Here is a 20,527-nt window from a genome sequence, read left to right as displayed (position 1 = left end):
TTGGTCTCAATGAGTATGCTTCTCTTTAGTGCATATTCTTAAATGTTTATTTCTATAAGCTGTGTTTTAGAACAAAGTATAGTGTTTACTGCTTGGTTAACTACATGAGCACATGTTTTTCTATAAGAAATTGGATTATATTATTTGATTGATTAAATGCAATAGAAACATTTAAACCTGATTAAAAGCTTCAAAATAATATTATAAGATAAGGTGATTATGACATACAGCATGACAATCGCTAATGGAATTAGGAGTGAAGCACGGTGTTTTGAGATTAGAAGATTAAAAACAAAGTAAGTAGAGTTTTAGGAATAGAGTCATTTGCAGTGAAATGCATTGTTACAAGGACAGTGTCATGTCTCTAAGCCTTAATGTGCTGTCATTTGAGGTCTAAATGGATATGAATTACAGGGTGTTTAAAGAAGGCCTTTAAATGCCACCAGGAAAGGCAAATGACAATAATGAAATGAACAATGTGAACTGAATCAAAATGCCATTTATTTTTAATTGAGTCATTAACATTTTTCAGGAATGCAAAATTTAATATAATTATGCCCTTACTGATGGGTTTTCTGGATCTGTGTATTCACATACACATATATATTCCTATTTCATAGCTTTTCTTAATCTGAATGAAGATCAAGAAATCTAAAATGTTTTTTTTGATGAATGGATTAATGTAGGCTATACAGCTTCCTGCTTTTTTAAGTGGTATATTTCTAAAGTTGTAGAAGATGTTTTGAGATAAAAATGTAGCTTCTTATAGGGAATTGCAGCACCTATAATTCCAGCTGCTTGAGAGGTGGAGAGGGGAAGAAAGTTAGCCAATTCCCCCTTGGACCTGTAGCAGGACTTGGTGTTATACTAGCTTATGCAGGAAGCATGAATAGGAAGATTGTGGTATAGGCCAGCCTGGGAAAAAAATAGGAGAGCCTATCACAGAAACAACTAAAGCAAGAAGGGCTAGAAATGTGGCTCAAGTGGTAGAATACCTGCCTGGGAAGACTAAAGCCCTGAATAATCCCAGTATTGCCCCTCCCCCAGACACACACACACACACACACACACACACACACACACACACACACACATATCACATACATATGTGTGTGTATGTGTATATGATAGTTTTGAAGATTTTCATAGGCTCTTAAAATATATTTTAAATGGAAATTTAATAAATAAGTACATCAGTTGTTCTCAATTCCAAAACCTTTTTTCACATTTATTTTACTTAAGTGTGAAAAAAACCAGATGGCATTAAAAATTATATTTTAATTATCTTTAATTACTTGTACCAAAGGTGTTGCTTACTCAGCCTGCCACTTTCCAAGTACAGTGCATCTTGATCAGTGTTACTCCTTTCATCATCCTCCCCTTCCCTCCCTACACAACCCTTCCCCTCAGTTTTCCTAGTTTCATGGGATGCATTGCATATTATGACCTCATAATTTTTTAATTTATTTATAAGTAGCATTGTCTGTCTCCACGAGTGCCCTTCTCCTTTAACTAGTCCAGATTTTGTAACTTCAAATCCAGACTGAAGCCCACCAGGCCTAGAGATAGGAACTTCAACACAATGAACTACTGGCCTGAAAATTGATTTAATCCCATTAGTTACAGTCCTGTGGAGACCTGGTATGTTCTAAACACTGAGGGAGCGAAAACTATTTAAAATAAAGGGAACGTATAAATACGTTTCATAATCTGCCATTAGGGGGTGACCCCGTGCTGGTCACAGCTCTTTCACCTGGAAGCTACATGCACATACATAAACTGAACATACCTAAACAGTTCTGCAAGCTGGCTTTGTTCTGATGTTTGAACTGCCTACTTTTATTTCTGAAGAGTAAACATGGCTAGCTAATGCCATTTGTCAGTGAATGAGAGTGATGGAATTCAACAGATATTTATTGATTTTGTGCCAGGCATTAGATGAGTACAAGATGGGGAAGGCACAGTACACAAATCATGGTCTCTTCCTCAAGAAATGTCGAACACGGCAGCTGATGAAGGTGGAGAGTTCCTTTGATGGTGTGTCATGGATATTCATCCTCTCACCGTTTGTTTCCTAATCTTTTTGGAGCTTTGGTGGCTTTGGTTTTTATCTCAGAAGTAAAATTGAAGTTGCACTTACTTTCCTATTAATGTTTGGTCTGTTCTTAGTTTCTTGATACAAGGAATGTCCTTTCTTCTGCTGCGGGAAGCTAATGGACCACTGGCCACGCTTGTGGCCTCCCCCCACATGGTTTATGCTGTTGCACACAAATGACCTGTGCATCCCAGCAGTAGGACCTTCCGGGATTTCAGACCCTTGTCTCCATTGTTTCTGGGTTGCTTTTCTTATTCAGAACAAAGTTGCAAGAATTTGCAAGTTTGCATGCATTTATTCCTTTTTTTTAGTAGATGATATATGATTTGATCATCTCGTTTTGATTAGGCATTATTCACCATTTATTTCTAACATAAAAATTACATTGTCCACAACCTACCTACTTTAAATTTGTGTCAGTATTGCTAAACAAGAGTGAATATTTATATACTTTTCATATGCTCAAGAATAACAGAAGAATGTGATATATACACGTGTGTATACATATATGTATGTATATATTTGTAATCTCTTTTTGAGTAGAATAATAATAGGAAATAGTTTATGATGTCAAACTACTTTCAGTCAAAGTGACAAATAGTTTAAAACAGCTGAAATGAGAACTAATGCTGCTATAAACTATTCCTTCCTTCCTTCCTTCCTATCTTCCTTCCTTCCTTCCTTCCTTCCTTCCTTCCTTCCTTCCTTCCTTCCTTCCTTCCTTCCTTCCTTCCTTCCTTCCTTCCTTTCTTCCTTCCTTCCTTCCTTCCTTCCTTCCTCCCCACCCCCCCCCTTTTTGGTGTTGGTCCTGCAGCTTGAACTCAGGATGTGGACACTGTCCCTGAGCTTTTGTTCTCAAAGCTAGCCCTCTATTACTTGAGCCATAGCGCCATTTTCAGCTATTTGGTGGTTAATTAGAAATAAGAGTTTCTTGGATTTTTCCTGCCCAGTCTGGCTTCAAACCTCAATTTTCAAATCTCAGCCTTCTGGCACCCAGCTTCAAACTGTATTCTCTTATGGTTTCCCATGTTTGTTTGTTTGGTGCTGGGCCTGGGGCTTGAACTCAGTATCTGGGTGCTATCACTGATTCCTCCCCCGGCCCCTGCCCAAGTTACACTCAACCACTTGAGCCCACAGCTCCACTTCTGACATTTTAATAGTTAGTTGAAGATAATGGTCTCTCACATTTTCCTTCCCAGGTTGGCTTTGAGTCACAATCCTTAGCTCTCCACCTCCTAGCTAGGATTATAGGTGTGAGCCTCTGCCAGTACCTAGAACATGGCATATATCTAGAAAGGAAGAAATACAAAGTGTCCAGTTTGGCATGTGACATTCTGGGTTCAACTGCAACATTGTGACCAGGAGGCTCTGGGTTCTAGTCCTAGTTCCCCCGTTCCCCCACCCCAACAGATGATGAATCAGAGAGGTGCAGCTCAACTTTTACAGCAGTGCTATTGGGTCTCACCGTGGTGAAAGTACTTTATCATCATAAGGCTCTACATATCTCTTACAGCCATCTCTCATACCATAAACATTTTCCAATTGATCCAAATGGTCAGCCTCCTTGACTGAAGAAGAAAAGCAAGGGAAAAAGTAAAAGCTCCAACTCTTGGTTTCATCACATACAACATTATATTTTATTCATGTGTATGATGATCTGATGAATAGAATCTGATTACCATAACCACATGTTGTAAGGAGTGGTTTTTAGTGACCAGAGGACCTAAGTGAAACATTTTTATTAGCACACATTAATTGTACAGAGTAAGAGGTTTCACTGTGACATTTCCATACTTCATTTCTTAAATGAGATGGAATTACTCTTCTAGTATGATATTAGCACCTTTGCGGCTCATTTGAAAATGAGATCAAGTTACGTCCTTCAGAAGGACACACACTCAGAAATTGGAAATCAGCCTTCTGGTGATAATGTGCTTGGCCTTCCTTTTTCACCCTTCAGCGTTCATCATCATATGACTGGCTAACATCATTATTAATATCTCCTTTTCATTTTACAACAAGCTTCTGGAAGAAAATGCATGGTGTCAGCTTGCTTAAAAATAACATTGCTTTGCTTGTTCTACTTACTCTACATTAGGGGAGACTTTCGATCGCCAGGCCAGCCTCCGGCGGTCTCTAATTTACACAGACACTCTGGTAAGACGACCGAAGAAAGTCAAAAGGAGAAAGACTATTACAGGAATCCCTGACAACATACAGAAGGAGCTAGGTATGGCTCATCAGAATTGCATTCTGTTGCCCTCTCTGCCACTCGGCATTGCTAGCTAACCCCATGTGCTTGTGAGTTCATACATTCTGATGGCCAGCTTCTTTCCTGATGAAGGTCAGATCCTATACTTCTGTAGTTGATTCTCCTGTGTTTTCCAAGAGAAGGTGGAAGCAGGAAGTCCTGTGAAAACTGTACATGGGGTGATAGGAATTAAGGGTTCCATCAATATCTCTGGGTACCTTTAACATTGGGCATCTCCACAATTAATTTTTTACTTTGACCTTAAGCTTTCATGAACTGAAACCTCATCCTAGCAGTCTGGGATTACTTAATAACAAGTGTCCATAAAATAGAAAGTGGTCATGTTTGTTGGATAATACCTTCATACAGTGAAACAAGTTCATAGCTTGTTTGAATTGAGTATTTTTTAACTTAGGATCAAAACAAAAAACCCTACATTTTTTTAATAGAAATTGAGACAGTTATGTAGCTCACTGTTCACTTACCTATTGTTTTCGTGCTCATTCAGCTGATTCTCCTTCTTCTGTAATAACTTCCTCTGCTTATGTTTTCATGGGGCCCAGCAGGAATATCCACAGAGACAACTTAGCTAGACTGTTCAAGTTTGGAACCCTGACTTTGCCACTCATTCTCTGGGTGGCCCTAGGCAGGTTACCTTACCTCTCTGTATCTACTTCCTCATTCCACAAATGGGATGGTGAAGTTATAGAACCTTCTTTGTAGTCTTGAGAATACATCTGACACCACTGCTGTGGTTAACGTGTGTGATGTGACGCTACCAATCTTAAGATTTGCCTCTTTCGCCAACCTATAGTCTTATTTCTTACTTTCTACTTTCAGCTGAAGTTTTAATTTACTTGTTTACTATTGAAGGATAAACTCTAGAAATCCAGTCATAATTTTGGAACTTTCCTGCTGGTCTTTTTGTCATGATGAGCTTACCCTAGTATAGTGATGCCCCAAGGGTTCATTTCAGCTTATAGCCATTGAGTCTGTCTAGTCTGTTCTTAGCCCAACACCTCTGCTAAATGCCTTGTCTTAGGAAGCAGAAGATCAGGGAATTTGTGAATCCTATCTTTGGTATCCTTCCCTGAGCCCTGTAGGCCCCTTCTCTAAACTTGAGCTTAATAGTACATGCAAAGTTTGGCTGTGCCTCTTTCTTTCAAACTCTCTTCTTTTTTTCTTTCTTAAGGTGATAGCTAACACATTTGAGAAACTAATCTCTACTCATATGGTCAGTAATTGATGGGCTAATTTCATAAGTACTCAGTTAACATTCATACTAGAACTGGTCTTTTTAGGAGATGCACCATAATCTAAAAGGTGTCACTTTAAGGAGAGGCAGTTAGGCCTTTCAAGGTTGATACCTTAATGTAAATTATCTTAGTAGCTTTTCTTCCAACCAAAAGAAGTAGATTCTGATTGCCTCTGTGTAGAGTGTTAGGATATTTGGCTCAGGTAAAGATACACAATATAATATACACAATTAACAAATTAATATGAAGCCTTAAACCTGCAAGTTAAGAACTTTTTGTTACTTTTATTATTGAACCATCAGAGACAGCAACTCAGTTGCTTCTTTGATCTTCCAGCTAGGGAAGCCTTATCTTCTGTAATTTTAATGTTGTAATATCGACAATTAAGTACCTGGAACCGCTGTTCATCCACATGTGACATTGAACCCCCACTAATACTAGAAGAAGGAAAATAGCTTTCCTCACATCATCAGTGTTGCCAGACAGGAGACCGTTTGTGACATTGCAGTCAGTGACATCACCCGGGTAACAGCTAGAGGGCCATTGAGGAAACTGTTTCAGTTAGAGACAGTCAGACAACAACTCTAGTTTAATAGGTAGCTAGTTGGAGGATAGGTGGACAGAATGAGAGAAATAGTACCTGAGTGGTGTGTCTACATTTGTTTAGAGTCTCTTTTTTAGTTTGCACTGTTTAATCAATATAGCATTACCTGTGTCCAGTAAGTTTGTGACTTTTTTTTTTATAATACTGCAAAAATACTGGAGGGTTCATTTTGGAAATGGGATTTGGTGGTCCTTTTGGTAATGGATATATTAGTTATTTAGCCTTTTTAAAAAAAAAAAAAAAGTTATATTCAGTTGTAGATTGTAGAGAAATCCTTCTTTCTGTTTTCAAAAGCCAGGGATAATTTTATCCTCAAAACTGTTACCCCAAAAACAGAAACCTCAAGGTATCAGCTTAAACAGTTCAGCAGTGACAGTTTAAAACTAGTCACTAACCCTGTGCAAAAAGCACTGCAGTTTTGTGGTGTCCATGTGTGGTGTTTGGGCACATACCAATGCCTCACACATGCCAGGCAATGCCCTTACCACTGAGTTACACCCCTAGTCCACAACTACAGTTTTGAAAAGTCTATTGTTGGATAGAATGAGATATTCCTTAAATTGAGCAGATATAACCAGATACACCCACATAAGCCAACCTCCCTTCCACATTACCAAGCAGCAGACATTTTTACCTTCTAATTTGTTTCCCAATTGTATGTGTGTGTGCGTGCATGCACGTGTGTGTGTGTGTGTGTGTGTGTGTGTGTGTGTGTGTATTTCTGATCCTGTCCTTTTACATACTTCCTCTCTTTCTGAGAGCCATGTATGTGTGTCTGGTGTATTCACTGACAACATGGTAGAAGAAATAGATCATCTTTACTACTAAAGACACAAATATAAAAATGACTGTCATCAGCATAGTAAAGGAAAGATTTTTTTTTTTTTGGCTGGACGTGGGGCCTGAACTCTGGGTCTGGGTGCTGTCCCTCATCTCTTCAGCTCAAGGCTAGCGCTCTACCACTGGAGCCACAGTGCCACTTCTGGCTTTTTCTGTTTATGTGGTGCTGAGGAATCGAACCCAGGGCCTCATGCTTGCAAGGCATGCATTCTACCGCTGAGCTACCTTCCCAGCCCCTGAAGGAAAGATCTTTGAGACTGATACAAGCCCAACATTTTAGTAATACCTTTTGCTAATGTTGAGAAAGGGGTTGAATGTATTCAATCGGGACTGTGTGCCATCGATGGTTAATCTTGTGGGGTAGAGGGAATTCTTAGAAGTCCTACCATTACCAGTGTTTTTGTGCAGGTGTCTAATAATACAGACAGTTGCCCAGCCAGCATGGCTCGGCAAAGCTTGAGCCAGACACCCTTTCTTCAGTGTTCACCTCCAGTGCATGTCTGATGATTTACATTTTGTTGCCTTGGCATTTAAATGAGGATGACAGAATTAAAAAAAATTTTCAGCCGACTTAGAAATGAATCTGAACAGCCAACCCTGATGTTTCATCTTTTAGAATCAGATAGGATTATTTTGTTGGTAAATAATTATATTTGGTTACTATTCTTTTTTCTTTTTCTTTTTTTTTGGGGGGGGGGGTCCGGTCGTGGGCCTGAACTCTGGGCTTAGGCGCTGTCCCTCAGCTCTTCAGCTCAAGGCTAGCGCTCTACCACTTGAGCCACAGCGCCACTTTTTTCTTTTTGCTTATGTGGTGCTAAGGAATTGAACCCAGGGCCTCAGGCATGCAAGGCAAGCACTCTACCACTGAGCCACCTTCCCAGCCCCTTGGTTACTATTCTTCATACAAATTTCTGACTGAAAAAAAAAAAAAGAGAACCGTGGTTTTGACACTATTGTAAAATGTATCCTAAGGATTAGTTTTATTTTCACAGTACGATGTGAGTAAGTTCTTGGCTTCACAATTTTTTTTTTAAGCTCTTTTCTAGCTAGCTGGCTTGACATCTATACTTACAGTTTTTTTATCATCTATTTGCTTCTCTCTTTATCCTTCACTATGTTTCTTTTCTTCTTGTTAACATACTCCTCTCTGTTTGGTTGTAAAATGCCAAGAAAGGAATAACCCTAATTTGAGGAGTGTTTCCTGGATCAGTTCCTGCCTTCCCCCTCCCCCACAGAGCACAACAGATTGCTGTTGAAATTTGAATGTCACCAACAGACAGATGATAATAGCTTAAGATGGATAATGAAATGTTTGGAACACAGATGGGTCTGTAAATCAATTTTCCTTCTCTTAGGATTTCCTTCTGACTTAAGGAATCAATGCAATCGACACCATTTTATGCCAATAGCATTTAAGTGGTATTTCTGTGGGCCTATTGTTCTATTACTATGTTGGTTCATTTTGGAGGGAAAGACAGTAGTGACCATCCTGATGGACGCTCTGAGCCATCACCTGGTGGGGGGAAAAGTTCTTTGGAACTCTGCTGAATATTGGTTATCTGTAAAGTAAACCCTCTACAGAACATTCAGTACTGTGGCTCCATCTTGAAGGAGTACCTGAGAATTCCATAGCAACACGCAAGCTGTGGGAGGCCCTGAAGTACACATTTAGAAGGGAAGTACATATACTCAACAATAAGGGTTTTTATTTTAGGAAGTGTCATCTAGGTACAGGAGAAAGGAAACTGAATCACATAGGAAGGCTTTATTTTTAAAAGTCACAACCGCGACAGAAGGGGGCTGAGGGTGTCGGTGACCTGTGCTTTTGTAATTTCAGGTAACAAGCCTCTTTCTGCTTTATCTCCAGCATCTGGCACTAGCCAAGAGGATGTTGGGGGTCACTCACTGTACACCCCAGACCACTACTCCACATTAGGAAGGCTTGATAGCTATCGGTTCTCCGGGCAGCGCTTGGAAACTAGGGACACCAGCTGTCAGACTGAGGAAGTGAAAGTCGTTCCACCTTCAATGAGAAGAATCAGGGCACACAAGGGGCTAGGCATCGCTGCCCACATGAGCCACTTCTCAGGCTCCTCTGGCAACATGTCTGTGCTGAGTGACTCTGCAGGGATCGTGTGCCCTTCTCGCCTCCACAGTGATGCTGGCTTCCATAGTCTTCCACGCTCTGGAGTCAGGGCCAGCACCCATTCCCTGGAGGCAAGGTTCGGTGCTGGAGGCCCTGAGGAAGACCTGGATGGTCCTTTTCTCTACCAGAGGGGAAACTCACAAGGAGATGAAAACTTTGGACATTTAGGAGATGGCTTGAGGAGTGGACTACTTTTGAGGCCCAAATCCCAGGAGGCCAGGCACTTGGAGACTGAAGCTGTAACAAGCCCAGCCTGTGTGGTCTCTCCTCATGCCACCTACTCTACCAGCATCATCCCCAATGCCACCCTTTCGTCATCCTCAGAGGTTATCATTATTCATCCTGCTCTGAGCGTCGGGCAGCTGGACGGTAGAATGACCCTCTCCTCCTCCTACTCGAAGATGAAACCCACGTCCAGACGTGCTCTGAAAGATGACCACCAGCCTTCGGGTCACCGCTGGCATGAGAGTCACTCCACCCCGCCACAGGCCTCAGACTCCCCTTCCCACAGTGCCGCACTGCTGTCCCACGGCGATTCAGATGTCTCTCTAAATGCCCCAGCAAACCGGGAGAACGGGTCCCAAGCCATGCCCTACAGCTGTAGAAACCACCTGAACTTCCCGGTGCACCCCCACGATGTGGATGGCAAGAGTGAGTCTAGTTACTCAGGGGACCGCGGGCATGACGGCTCGGAGCCCTGGGAGTACCCAGCCTCCAGCAACGGGCGGGCCTCCCCTCTGAAGCCACATCTGGCCACCCCTGGCTACTCTACTCCCACAAGTAACATGAGCAGCAGCAGTCTGGACCAAGTGTCCATCAAGGAGGATGCTGGCTCCCTGTATGCTGAGGAGCACAACGGCTACTGCGGGGCTCTGTCTAGCGACAGTGGACGCAGGCCCGGGCACCTGGGCAACAGCAGCGAGGGCTTCGGGAACCCCAGGCACAGCGTGGTCAATGTGTTTGATGGAAGAGCTGCTCAGAAAAGCCAAGGGGACCGGTCACATTATCTTGATAAATCCCTTTCCAGAAACATCTCTTTGAAGAAATCAAAGAAGCCTCCCTTGCCACCCTCCCGAACAGACTCTCTCCGCAGGACTCCCAAGAAGAGCGGCCAGTCTAACGGGCAGGTGCTCAACGAGAGCCTGATCGCCACACTCCAGCACTCCCTGCAGCTGAGCCTCCCGGGCGCGGGCAGCGGCTCACCCTCACACAGTCCCTGCAGTGACTTTGAGGAGCCCTGGCTGCCTCGTTCTCGGAGCCAGAGCACAGTCAGCGCCAGCAGCAGCATGACCTCGGCCACCACCCCCAACGTCTACTCCCTGTGTGGAGTCACTCCGTCCCAGAGCGACACCAGCAGCGTCAAGTCGGAGTACACGGACCCGTGGGGCTACTATATCGACTACACCAGCATGCAGGAAGACTTGGGGCACCCAGCGGGAGGATGCTCCACCAACAGTGGGGCTCCAAGTGGAAACGGGCCTGTGCGCCCCGTCCAAGAGGGACCCAGGGCCACGATGCCCCAAGTGCCTGGTGATGGCTCGGTCAAACCAAAGATCACATCACCTGAGAAGGCGCAGAGAGTCACGTCTCCATCCAGTGGGTACTCCAGCCAGTCCAATACCCCCACCGCACTCACCCCCGTGCCTGTGTTCTTGAAGTCCATGTCGCCAGCCAATGGGAAGGGGAAAGCCAAGCCGAAGGTGCCCGAGAGGAAGTCCTCTCTGGTCTCCTCAGTGTCCATGTCCTCCTCGTCCACTTCTCTCTCCTCTAATACTTCTACGGAAGGAAGTGGCACGGTGAAGAAGCTGGATGCAGCCGTGGCCTCCCCCCTTGCTCCTCCTCCTCCTCTTCCTCCTCTTCCATCTCCTTATCCTGCCCACAAGTCTCCTGCTCTTCCTCTTCCTCCTCCTCCAGCAGAGTGCTTCGAGGGCGCTCCTCTGCCTCACTCTCCCATGTTCCCCCCTCCGCCCCCAGAAGCCCTGGCTCCCTTCTGCTCCCCCACTCACTCGCCTCCCCCCTCAGCTCGGAGCCCCCTTCCAGGTTCCTCGGCCCCCTTGCCAGCACCTCCCCCACTCCTGCCCTCCTCAGAGCCCCCACCTGCCCCACCTCTGGACCCCAACTTCATGAGAGACACCAGGCCTTCTTACAAAGCCTCTGGCCAGCTCGATTGCTCCCAGGATACCCCCAGGCCACCCGTGAGCAAGGAGGAGCCAGCCAGGCCCCCCATGCCCCTGATCACCACAGAGGTGCTGCAGACAGTGCAGTTGAGGCCGGTGAGGAAGAACTCAGGCGCAGAGGCGGCACTGCTGTCTGAACCAATTGCTCAGGAACAAGGAACCCCGACTGTTCCACAGTATCACTTAAAGCCATCTGCCTTCCTGAAATCCCGAAATAGCATAAACGAAATGGAGAGTGAAAGCCAGCCTGCCTCCGTGACAAACCTGCTTCCGACGCCTGCCAAGAGCCCGAGTCAGGGTGACCATGACAGTGCAGCCAAGCGTGGCAGCCCTCCGAGCGCCAGCTATGGGGTTCTGGGCCCTGGGCCTGGCACCGGGGAGGCAGAGGCTCCACCAGACCCCAGAACTACCCCACTCCCAGACTCTTCACCCAGCAGAAAGCCACCTCCCATCTCCAAGAAGCCCAAACTGTTCCTGGTGGTGCCACCTCCGCAGAGAAATTTCACAGCGGAGCCTTCAGAGAACGGGAGAGAAGCCTTCGGCAGGGCACCCAGCCCCACCAGGGCAGGGGAGGGCTCCGTGCACAGCAAAGAGGCAAAAGAGAGCCCTGCATTCCGGCCTGGCTCTCATGCTACTGACCCGAGCAGCTCGGTTCTGGAGGGAGGAGCTGCAGGAGCTGTGTCCCCTGGCAGAGTGGAAGCCAATGCTCCCATGGTACAGCCCGATGCCTCGCCAGCCCCTACACAGGAGGAGCCCCCCAAGAGCAGCGAGGATGGCACGGGTGAGGCAGACAGCTGTCTGTCTCAACAGGACAGCGCAGGTGAGTCTAGCTTCGCTCCTCCGTGCCGCTCTGATCATCTACTGCTGAGCCAAATAGCACTGCTGAACGCCGCTCACACGTGGATCCAGGTAGATCAGAGGAGGCTCTGTGCAAAAGTCAGCATGAGGAGGGCTTCTTGTATTTCACTATCAACTTTGCATCTTCAGCTTTAAAAGGAAAAATCCATATCTAAGGGGAAAGCTTACATACAGCATGATTCAAAAACAAAAAAAATAGGGCGGTGGGGGTGGTCTACGGCAGTCTGGCTATAGAATAGCAATGAGTAATCTCTCCTGCAAAGCAGTGTGCTCACAAAATGTAAGAGCAGTTCAGTGCAAGTTGTGTAAGAGAAAAGGCAGGGCTCCAGCTAGGGGGCTAGTGTGGTTCCCCAGCTTTTCAAAATACCATTCAGAGCCCCCCCCCCCCCCCCCCCACTGTGGCCCTCCCTTTGCCAGGGAGGCAGCGCCTTTTGGGGCTTGGCAAAGAATGGAAATTCGGTTACTGCATCTTGTGTTCCTGCCTTCTTGCCTCCCGTAGCCGAGGTGCCAGCAACCCATTCAGCCAGTGCCTCCTCAGAAGCCTGGGACTGGAAGGAAGCCGGGAGTGATGAGGTGATGACCCCCACCAGACCCAGGACCACGGAAGACCTTTTTGCAGCGATTCACAGGTACCCTTGCACTCCCTCCTCATACTTTGCTCTGTTTTCTATCATCTTCCTAAACAGTTTCTCTATGTTATTAGGGTTTCTTCTGTTACCCAGTCATGATTTACTAACTCTTAACTCTATTTTTATTACCATGAATCTTTTATCCTTCCATTTCCTCTCACTCTGGTTTCTGTTTTATGTTTTACCACTGATTTTCGTGATGGTATTGGGGACAGAAGCTCAAGGCCATACTTTCTGGTTGATACCTCTCTTGCTGGCCAGCAGCACAGTGTGCCAGTCATATGACAGTGCTGGATTAGAGCAGCCAGGGCTCAGGTCCAGGATGCGGGTTTCCAGGACTTAGGATGTACAGACTGATTCTTCAGAACTCCCTTCCTGTTTATCGTTATAATAATCATTATTTGCATTGTACAGAAATGTGTAATTGTGTAGTGCAATCTCTTTGGCTCCTTAGTGTTTCAAAGAGAAGAGAATAATACATCTCTTTATGCAGGAGCCAACGGTCTGGAGTTTGTTACTGTATACTGCTAGTGCCATCTACTGGCAATAGAAAGAGCTGATTTTAGAACAATTATAGGATCAATTTTTCAAAATAAACTGAACTGTTGGTTTTATTTATGTGGGCACCTTTAAGAATGTATATGATTTAGCACTAAAGTTTCGTTTATCACATCAGTTGTCTGGCTCTAAACAGCCCAGCAGTCAATAAAAATCAGTAACATTGTACTTTTTGCTTCCTGCTAGGCTTATCTTACCACAGTGTTTTGAGGTAACTCTTATGAATGCCTGTATGCCGCCAAGTTCTTATTTTTCTCCAAGTTATAGTCGCCCCCCCTTCCCCTCCCCCCCACTGAAACAGAGCATCTTATAAAGTCATTTGATTCTCTGTAAATAGCCCAGGTTAACCCTCTTCCCCAATCCCTGGAATTTAACTGAAAGGACTGTTGCATGAAATGTAAAGACCCTATCTGGAACCCCTTGTTTGACATCTGAGCATTGAAATTGTGGCAAGCTGGCAAGCTGAGATATCCATCAAGAAGTTGCCCAGTGCTCAATGCCTTTCAGTTTTAGCATTAGTACCACAGATCTAAGACTGGGTCCATTGATGTTTTAGCAGTTTCTTTGATCTCATTAGAAATAAAAATGGGGGAAAATCAGAGTGCATCTATTGAAACCAAATTTAGTGGCATTTCTAGAGCTTTACACAGATCTTTCAACTTTAAGCATGATAGATGCGTAAGATGCACTTAATAAATATTCTCTGAATTAAATGAAACCCATTGGAGATTAACTGTCAGGAAATTCTTTCAAGATCCAGAACCTTTCATTTAGTATGAAATGCATCAAATTGCTAAGTGTGTAGAAATATATATAAATAAAATATTATATAATATTCATTGAATATATAATAGATACAATATATACTATATGTAATATATATTACATGGGAAATAGCAAGCTATAGTTGCCTAGTTGCTCTGTGTACTAAATACACTTGATCTTAAGGAAATCCAGTTGTTGTGGGGCCAAATAACTACATACTTTTTCTTAAAATATGCCATAGGTCTCTTCCATACTGTATTTTAGCAACTTTCAGAAGGCACTAAAACGTTTGTGGTTTCTCCTACATGGTAGTTACATGGACTGAAGATGTGGAGACCATCCAGTCTGTAACATTCTCTGCACTCACTAGAGAAGTGAAGGCAGGTAGCCTCAAAACGACTTGCAAAGACAGATCAAGGGTGAATGTTAGCACAAATACTGTGTTAGCAAATATGTATGATCAAAATCTTCTGAAACCCATGATAGTTAGAAGTTTATTTACATGTCTTTTAGCCTCCAAATTCATAATTTATAATAAAGACTATTTAAAACTGAGGCACAGCTTTCAAGTTTTTTAATGCAAATTAATTCATTTCAGAACTAAAGCCAGATGGAAAGTGTAGACACCAGTTGAGGTGTGAAGATTTTGTATTTATTGAAGTAATTCATTTTTAAGCCAATGTTAACTGTTTAAGTACTTTTATAGCCATCTTCTTTAGGAATACAGAAAATTCATGTGTTTAAATTTAAGTCAATGCTGGTAACACATGCATGTAATCCAAGCTATTCAGGAGGCTGAAATCTGCCATTTGACCCATCCCAGGCAAGAAAGTCTGTGAGATTCTTATCTCCAATTAATCTCCAAAAGCTGGAAGTGGAGCTGTGGATCAAGTGGTAGAACAATAGTCTTAAGTGAAAAAGTTCAGGGACAGTGCTCAGGCCCAATGCTTTTTATAAAATCCTATTGTGTACTTTAAATCTGTAATCAAAGGCTAACCAAGTATAGTTGTCAGCCAGACACAGTAGCTCATACCTGTAATATAAGCTTCTGAAAATTTTAGAAAGACCCATCTCAACAAGCAAGCTAGGTATGGAGATTGTAATCCCAGGGGAAGTAAGAAGATCCTGAGTGAGGCCCACCTCAGGCCAAAATAAAAATGTGAGACCCTATCTGGAAGAAAAGCAAAAGGCTTTTTAAAGAGTTTGGGGGCTTATGAGTGGGAATGGAAGGGAAAAACTGGGAGAGAGCAAGGGAAGGGTGATACTATCCAATAAAGAAATGTACTCTTTACCTGATGTATGTAACTTTAACCTCTTTGTACATCACCTTCATAATAACAATTTAAAAAAAAAAAAAAAAAAAACCTCAGAAACCGGGCGATGGTGGCTCACGCCTGTAATCCTAGCTACTCAGGAGGCTGAGATCTGAGGATCGTGGTTCAAAGCCAGCCCAGGCAGGAAAGTTCATGAAACTCTTATCTCCAATAAACCACCTGAAAAACAGAAGTGGTGCTGTAGCTCAAGTGGTAGAGCACTAGCCTTGAGCTGAAGAGCTGAGGGGCAGCACCCAGGCCCAGAGTTCAAGCCCCACAACTGACAAAAAAAAAAAATCTCAGAAACATGATTTCAGTGATAGTGTGTTTACCTAGCAAAGGAGAGGCCTGAACTTAAACCCTATTACCAGCACCAAGCAAAAGAAGTGTTGGTTTGGGGCTGGGAAGGTGGCTCAGTGATAGAGCGCTTGCCTTGCCTGCATGAGGCCCTGGTTCAATTCCCCAGCACCACATAAGCAAAAAGAAAAAAAGCCGGAAGTGGCGCTCTGGCTCAAGTGGTAGAGCGCTAGCCTTGAGCTGAAGAGCCCAGGCCCAGAGTTCAGGCCCCACAACCAGACCCCCCCCCCCCCAAAAAAAAAAGTGTTGGTTTGTTTTATGTATCACAGAGCCCTATTCACCTCTTAAAAACCAAAAAACAAGCCAGGTGCCGGTGGCTCACGCCTATAATCCTAGCTACTCAGGAGGCTCAGATCTGAGGATCACGGTTCAAAGCCAGCCTGGGCAGGAAAGCCCATGAGACTCTTATCTCCAATTAACCACCAGAATGGCACTGTAGTTCAAGTGGTAGAGCACTGGCCTTGAGCAGCAGAGCTCAGGGACAATGCCCAGGCCCCGAGTTCAAGCCCCACGACAGACAAAAACCAAAGCAACAACAACAAACCCAACATTACCCTGCCACCAGTGAATAATACAAAAAATGAAGATGAATAGAGCAGGTATGGGGGGTGCGGCCACTTAAAAGGGGGAGGGAGGTTGGACTAGCAGTTCCGAATCCTCTTCTACTTCCACAATTTGGAGAGGCGCTTATTTCTGCGCTTTTGTAGTGGTGGGCGGGGGAGGGTCATCCTCTGAGGGCTGATTGAAAAGCGAAGATGTCTGAGAACTTAGCTAACACAGTCAGGGATGGTTGGTTGGTTTTAAATCACATAGACGGGGGAGGGCGTAGCTCAAGTGTAGAGTGCCAGCCTAGTTTCAAAAATCAGCTAGAGAACGGGCAAGGCCGAAGTTGGCAGTGATCACGGATCGTGAAGGACTCACTCGGAGGTCAGTGGGGGGATAAGATCGTTTCTTTAGACCCGAGTCCTAAGTGTGTGGTGACTGGCGGTGCGCGCAGGGCAGCAGGGAGAGGGCCACGGCCAGGCTCCACGAGGACTGACCTTTCTCTCCCTGTAAATCTCAGATCCAAGAGGAAGGTGCTTGGCCGGAAGGACTCAGAGGACGACCACACCCGGAACCACTCCCCCTCCCCGCCCGTGACGCCCACGGGCGCCGCGCCCAGCCTGGCCTCTCCGAAGCAGGTGGGGTCCATTCAGAGAAGCGTGCGCAAGAGCAGCACCAGCAGCGACAACTTCAAGGCCCTGCTGCTGAAGAAGGGCAGCCGATCGGACACCAGCGCCCGCATGTCGGCGGCCGAGATGCTCAAGAGCACGGACCCTCGATTCCAGAGATCGCGGTCCGAGCCGGCGCCCGACACCCCCGAGAGCCCGTCCAGCAAGACCAGGAGGGCCCAGGAGGAGTGGGCCAAGAACGAAGGACTGATGCCGAGGAGTCTGTCCTTCTCGGGCCCCAGGTACGGCCGCAGCCGCACGCCGCCCTCGGCGGCCAGCAGCAGGTACAGCATGCGGAACCGCATCCAGAGCAGCCCCATGACCGTCATCTCCGAGGGCGAAGGGGAAGCCGGGGAGCCCGCCGACCACCGGGCTCGCCACGCGCTGGACGTGGCCAGGGGGTGCGCGCCCGACGGCCTGGCGCGGGAGCAGGTGGACGGGACCCCCGTCCAGGGCAGGGGCAGAGAGGAGAGCTAGGACCTGGAGGCGCCTGTCCCCGGCGAGGCAGGGATGACGGTGCACCCGCTCCGGGAAGCCTGTGGGGCTCTACCCGGCCCGCACGAGGGACCCCACGCAGCATCGGTGCTGGGGCCCCCAGGGCTGTGGGTCACGTAGCACCCACGTGGTGAAAAGCAAGTAGAAGCTTACACTTCTGAACGTGCTTCCTGGGGAAGATGATGATGATTAAATGATGCGCGTGGGTGTGTGAGTTTTGAACACTTTAACAGCTACACACACTAACAGTATGTACAGAGAAACAGGAGAGAGCAGGTCAGCAAAGCTAGGTAGAGGAGTGGAGTCTGCCGTAGTTTGCTTTGGAAGCACCGTGTATGGAATGCGCCCCGAAGGAAGGAGAAGGCCATCACTTGTGGGAGAGAGGGAGGCTGTAGGTCAGCCGTGCACCCAACCCTCCGGAGTGCGCACGCGCGCGCATGCATGCTGCTGAGGGCGGCACCGCGAAGCTGGGAAGGGCTGGGTGCCACGGGTTCAGGTACTGGTTTTCTTTTTCTTTTTTTCTCCTGGGGGGGTAAAAGGCTTTGCTTCTTTCTCAGTTCAAATGAAATCACAAAAGTGGAAGTAACAAGGCTGAAATGGTGCCTGCTGCTGCCTGCAGCCCGCAGCCCGCACACAGCTCGGCGTGGCTGGGTTGCAGGGAAGGCCCGCCTTGAGTAGGCGCTGGAGCCGCGCGCATGCGCACAGGGGCAGGCCGCGCCTCCAGGCAGGGGAGGAGGAAGTGCTACACTGCTGGGATTTGTTGCCTGCTTATTAAACCTTTTCATGATTAAATTTGAACACTTGCACTACAGAACTGTGGGCGAAGGCTTTCCTTTTTTATGAGAGTTTTTTATAGTTTTTTTTTCCTTTCTCCTTAACCAGAGTTTAAGCTTCCACTTGGCAATTTCTTATCACTTGAAAGGTCAGCATTTGCTAACTTTTGGATATCCTTTTGGTTACACCAAAGAAAAAAATAAGACAATTTTTTTTCCCTTGAACTGCCTACAGCATCATAATTTAGAAAAGTTTACCAAAATCTATTATATATTATCTCATTTTGAAGAAAATGCTGGATATAGCTCTTGTTAGTCAAATAAACTGATGAAAATTGGTAGGGCTTGGCAATTAATTAGCCCTGGGAAATGAATTTTTTAGATTAAAAATGTTTTTGCATCATTTGGTTTGTGCGTTTCTATATTTGTGTGTAAATAATTAAATATAAATACCTTCTAGTCTTCTCCAGTCAGACTTCCAACAGTGGCAGACATGGGAAAAAAGTATGTGACATATTTATGTTAACATCCTCTTCCCATGGGCCACACCCTCCCTCCCAGTTTTGGCATACTTGGAATAAACTAGTGTTGCCTTGTCAGAATGGAAATCTTGTGATTCTTGGTCTAAATTGAGTGCAACCATCAGTTGCCATCGGCAGTGGAATGAAAGTGTGATCTGAAAGTCAGACCACCTGTGTCAAACCATCATAAACAAACCCATTTTAGACATGTCTTCAGGGGAAAGTTAAGCCTCCTTTCTGTCTCAGCAGCTAACAGAGCCCCTCTTTTCATACAACCAGAAACGAAGAGGACCTGTGTCCATGGGTTCAAGGGTTTTTTTTTATTCTTTGGGACAGTTGTCTCTACAATGGGGCACAGGGATGGTTTTTGTAAACATTAGGAAAGTAATGTTGGCTTTTGAATATGCAGTCTTCCCATACCTTCCAACAAATGATTAGAATGTATGTGGCTATTAGAAATCTTGAACTTAATATATAAATCATTTGTTTGAAGGTACAATAAGCAACATTAAAACTAATTATAAAATGATTAAACATCCCCATTTTGAAAGATATTTATTAGATTTGAAATTTACTTTGAATAAAACAGTTGTAAAATCAGTCTTTGAAACTTCTTTTGGTTTGTCCATGTGTTTTGGGAGTTTTTTGTTTTTTGGATAATGAGATAGGTTTTCTTGTACCAAATTACTCAGTGCTTTGCTGGATACAAAACAGAACAGCAGTGAAGACCAGAAGGTTCCTGTGGGAGGTGAGGACCCCACTGAGGCAAGACAGAACATCACAGACTCTGGGTGCTGTGGCTAAAAGGACATTTGGAAAAACAGCTCCAAATAATGTTACAAGGCTTTTGAATGTCATGGGAATAACCGAAGGCTGGTATATCAAATGACATAATGTGTGGGGGGCTATGAGAACTTTTCACAGGTGTGGATGATAGACAGCGGAAGAAGAATGCACACATCCCTCCAGCATGCTGTATCCTCAGCTGTAGTGCTCGGCTACCCCGAGGGCTGCTTCTGTGACTGGGCTGGGTCAAAGCTCTATGTGGGTAGACTAGATGGCCCTTCTTATGGCAGATAGGCATGGAAGCCCTTGGGCTGAATTACTTCCAGCTTAATCTATCTAAGAGTTGGAGAGAATCAAGTGAGCATTTGGTCTGTCAGTTGGAGTCTGACTTTGGTTTGCTTTCTGCCTTCTACCTGCTTCTGAAGAATCTTGATTGAAATTCGTCACTTCTCATGGGGATGAGATATCCAGTTGGCTCTCCATATTCCTAAAGTCCTAGAGCCACGGTTTCAACTCGCTACACACCAAAAATATCTGAAAAACGGGCTGAAGATATAGCTCAGTGTGAGAGCACTTACCTAATGTGCAAGGCCCTACATTTAATCCCTGACACTACAAAAGATTTTAAATAATCTGAAAAAAAAAACATGCATGTGCCCTGAACATTTAGACTTCTTTTTCTTATCATTATTCCCTAAGCAATACTGCATAAGAATTATTCATACCGTATTCCACTGACTTAGATATTCTAGTTTAGAGATGGTTTAAGGTTACATGAAAATATCAGGCTATTTTATGGCTTTACTCATTTGGGAATTGCAATGACTAGAAAAGAAAAGGAAGCCTTCTCTCTCTCCATCTTATTCCCTACCTGCTGGTGGTGACACACCTG

At 45.1% G+C, this 20,527-nt stretch overlaps 1 protein-coding gene across 2 annotated transcripts in view; it reads left to right on the top strand.

The window, feature by feature from the left end:
• Positions 1–19,449, top strand: part of Nhsl1 (NHS like 1) — a 117,025-nt gene extending 97,576 nt beyond the window's left edge. The window contains exons 5-8 of one of the 2 annotated variants that reach the window (XM_042668011.1): positions 4,194–4,325; positions 8,914–12,189; positions 12,727–12,856; positions 16,913–19,449. In XM_042668011.1, the coding sequence (XP_042523945.1) occupies positions 4,194–4,325; positions 8,914–12,189; positions 12,727–12,856; positions 16,913–17,537 (4,163 nt within the window). In that variant the 3' untranslated portion in view covers positions 17,538–19,449. The remainder of the gene's footprint in view (positions 1–4,193; positions 4,326–8,913; positions 12,190–12,726; positions 12,857–16,912) is intronic. The other variant, XM_042667926.1, reaches the window with a different exon arrangement.
• Positions 19,450–20,527: the final 1,078 nt, after the last annotated feature.

This window comes from Dipodomys spectabilis, unplaced genomic scaffold (genome assembly GCF_019054845.1).
Source record: "Dipodomys spectabilis isolate Male_0828 unplaced genomic scaffold, ASM1905484v1 ptg000001l, whole genome shotgun sequence".
NCBI classification, from domain to species: domain Eukaryota; kingdom Metazoa; phylum Chordata; class Mammalia; order Rodentia; family Heteromyidae; genus Dipodomys; species Dipodomys spectabilis.
This window is presented reverse-complemented; position numbering and strand designations above follow the sequence as displayed.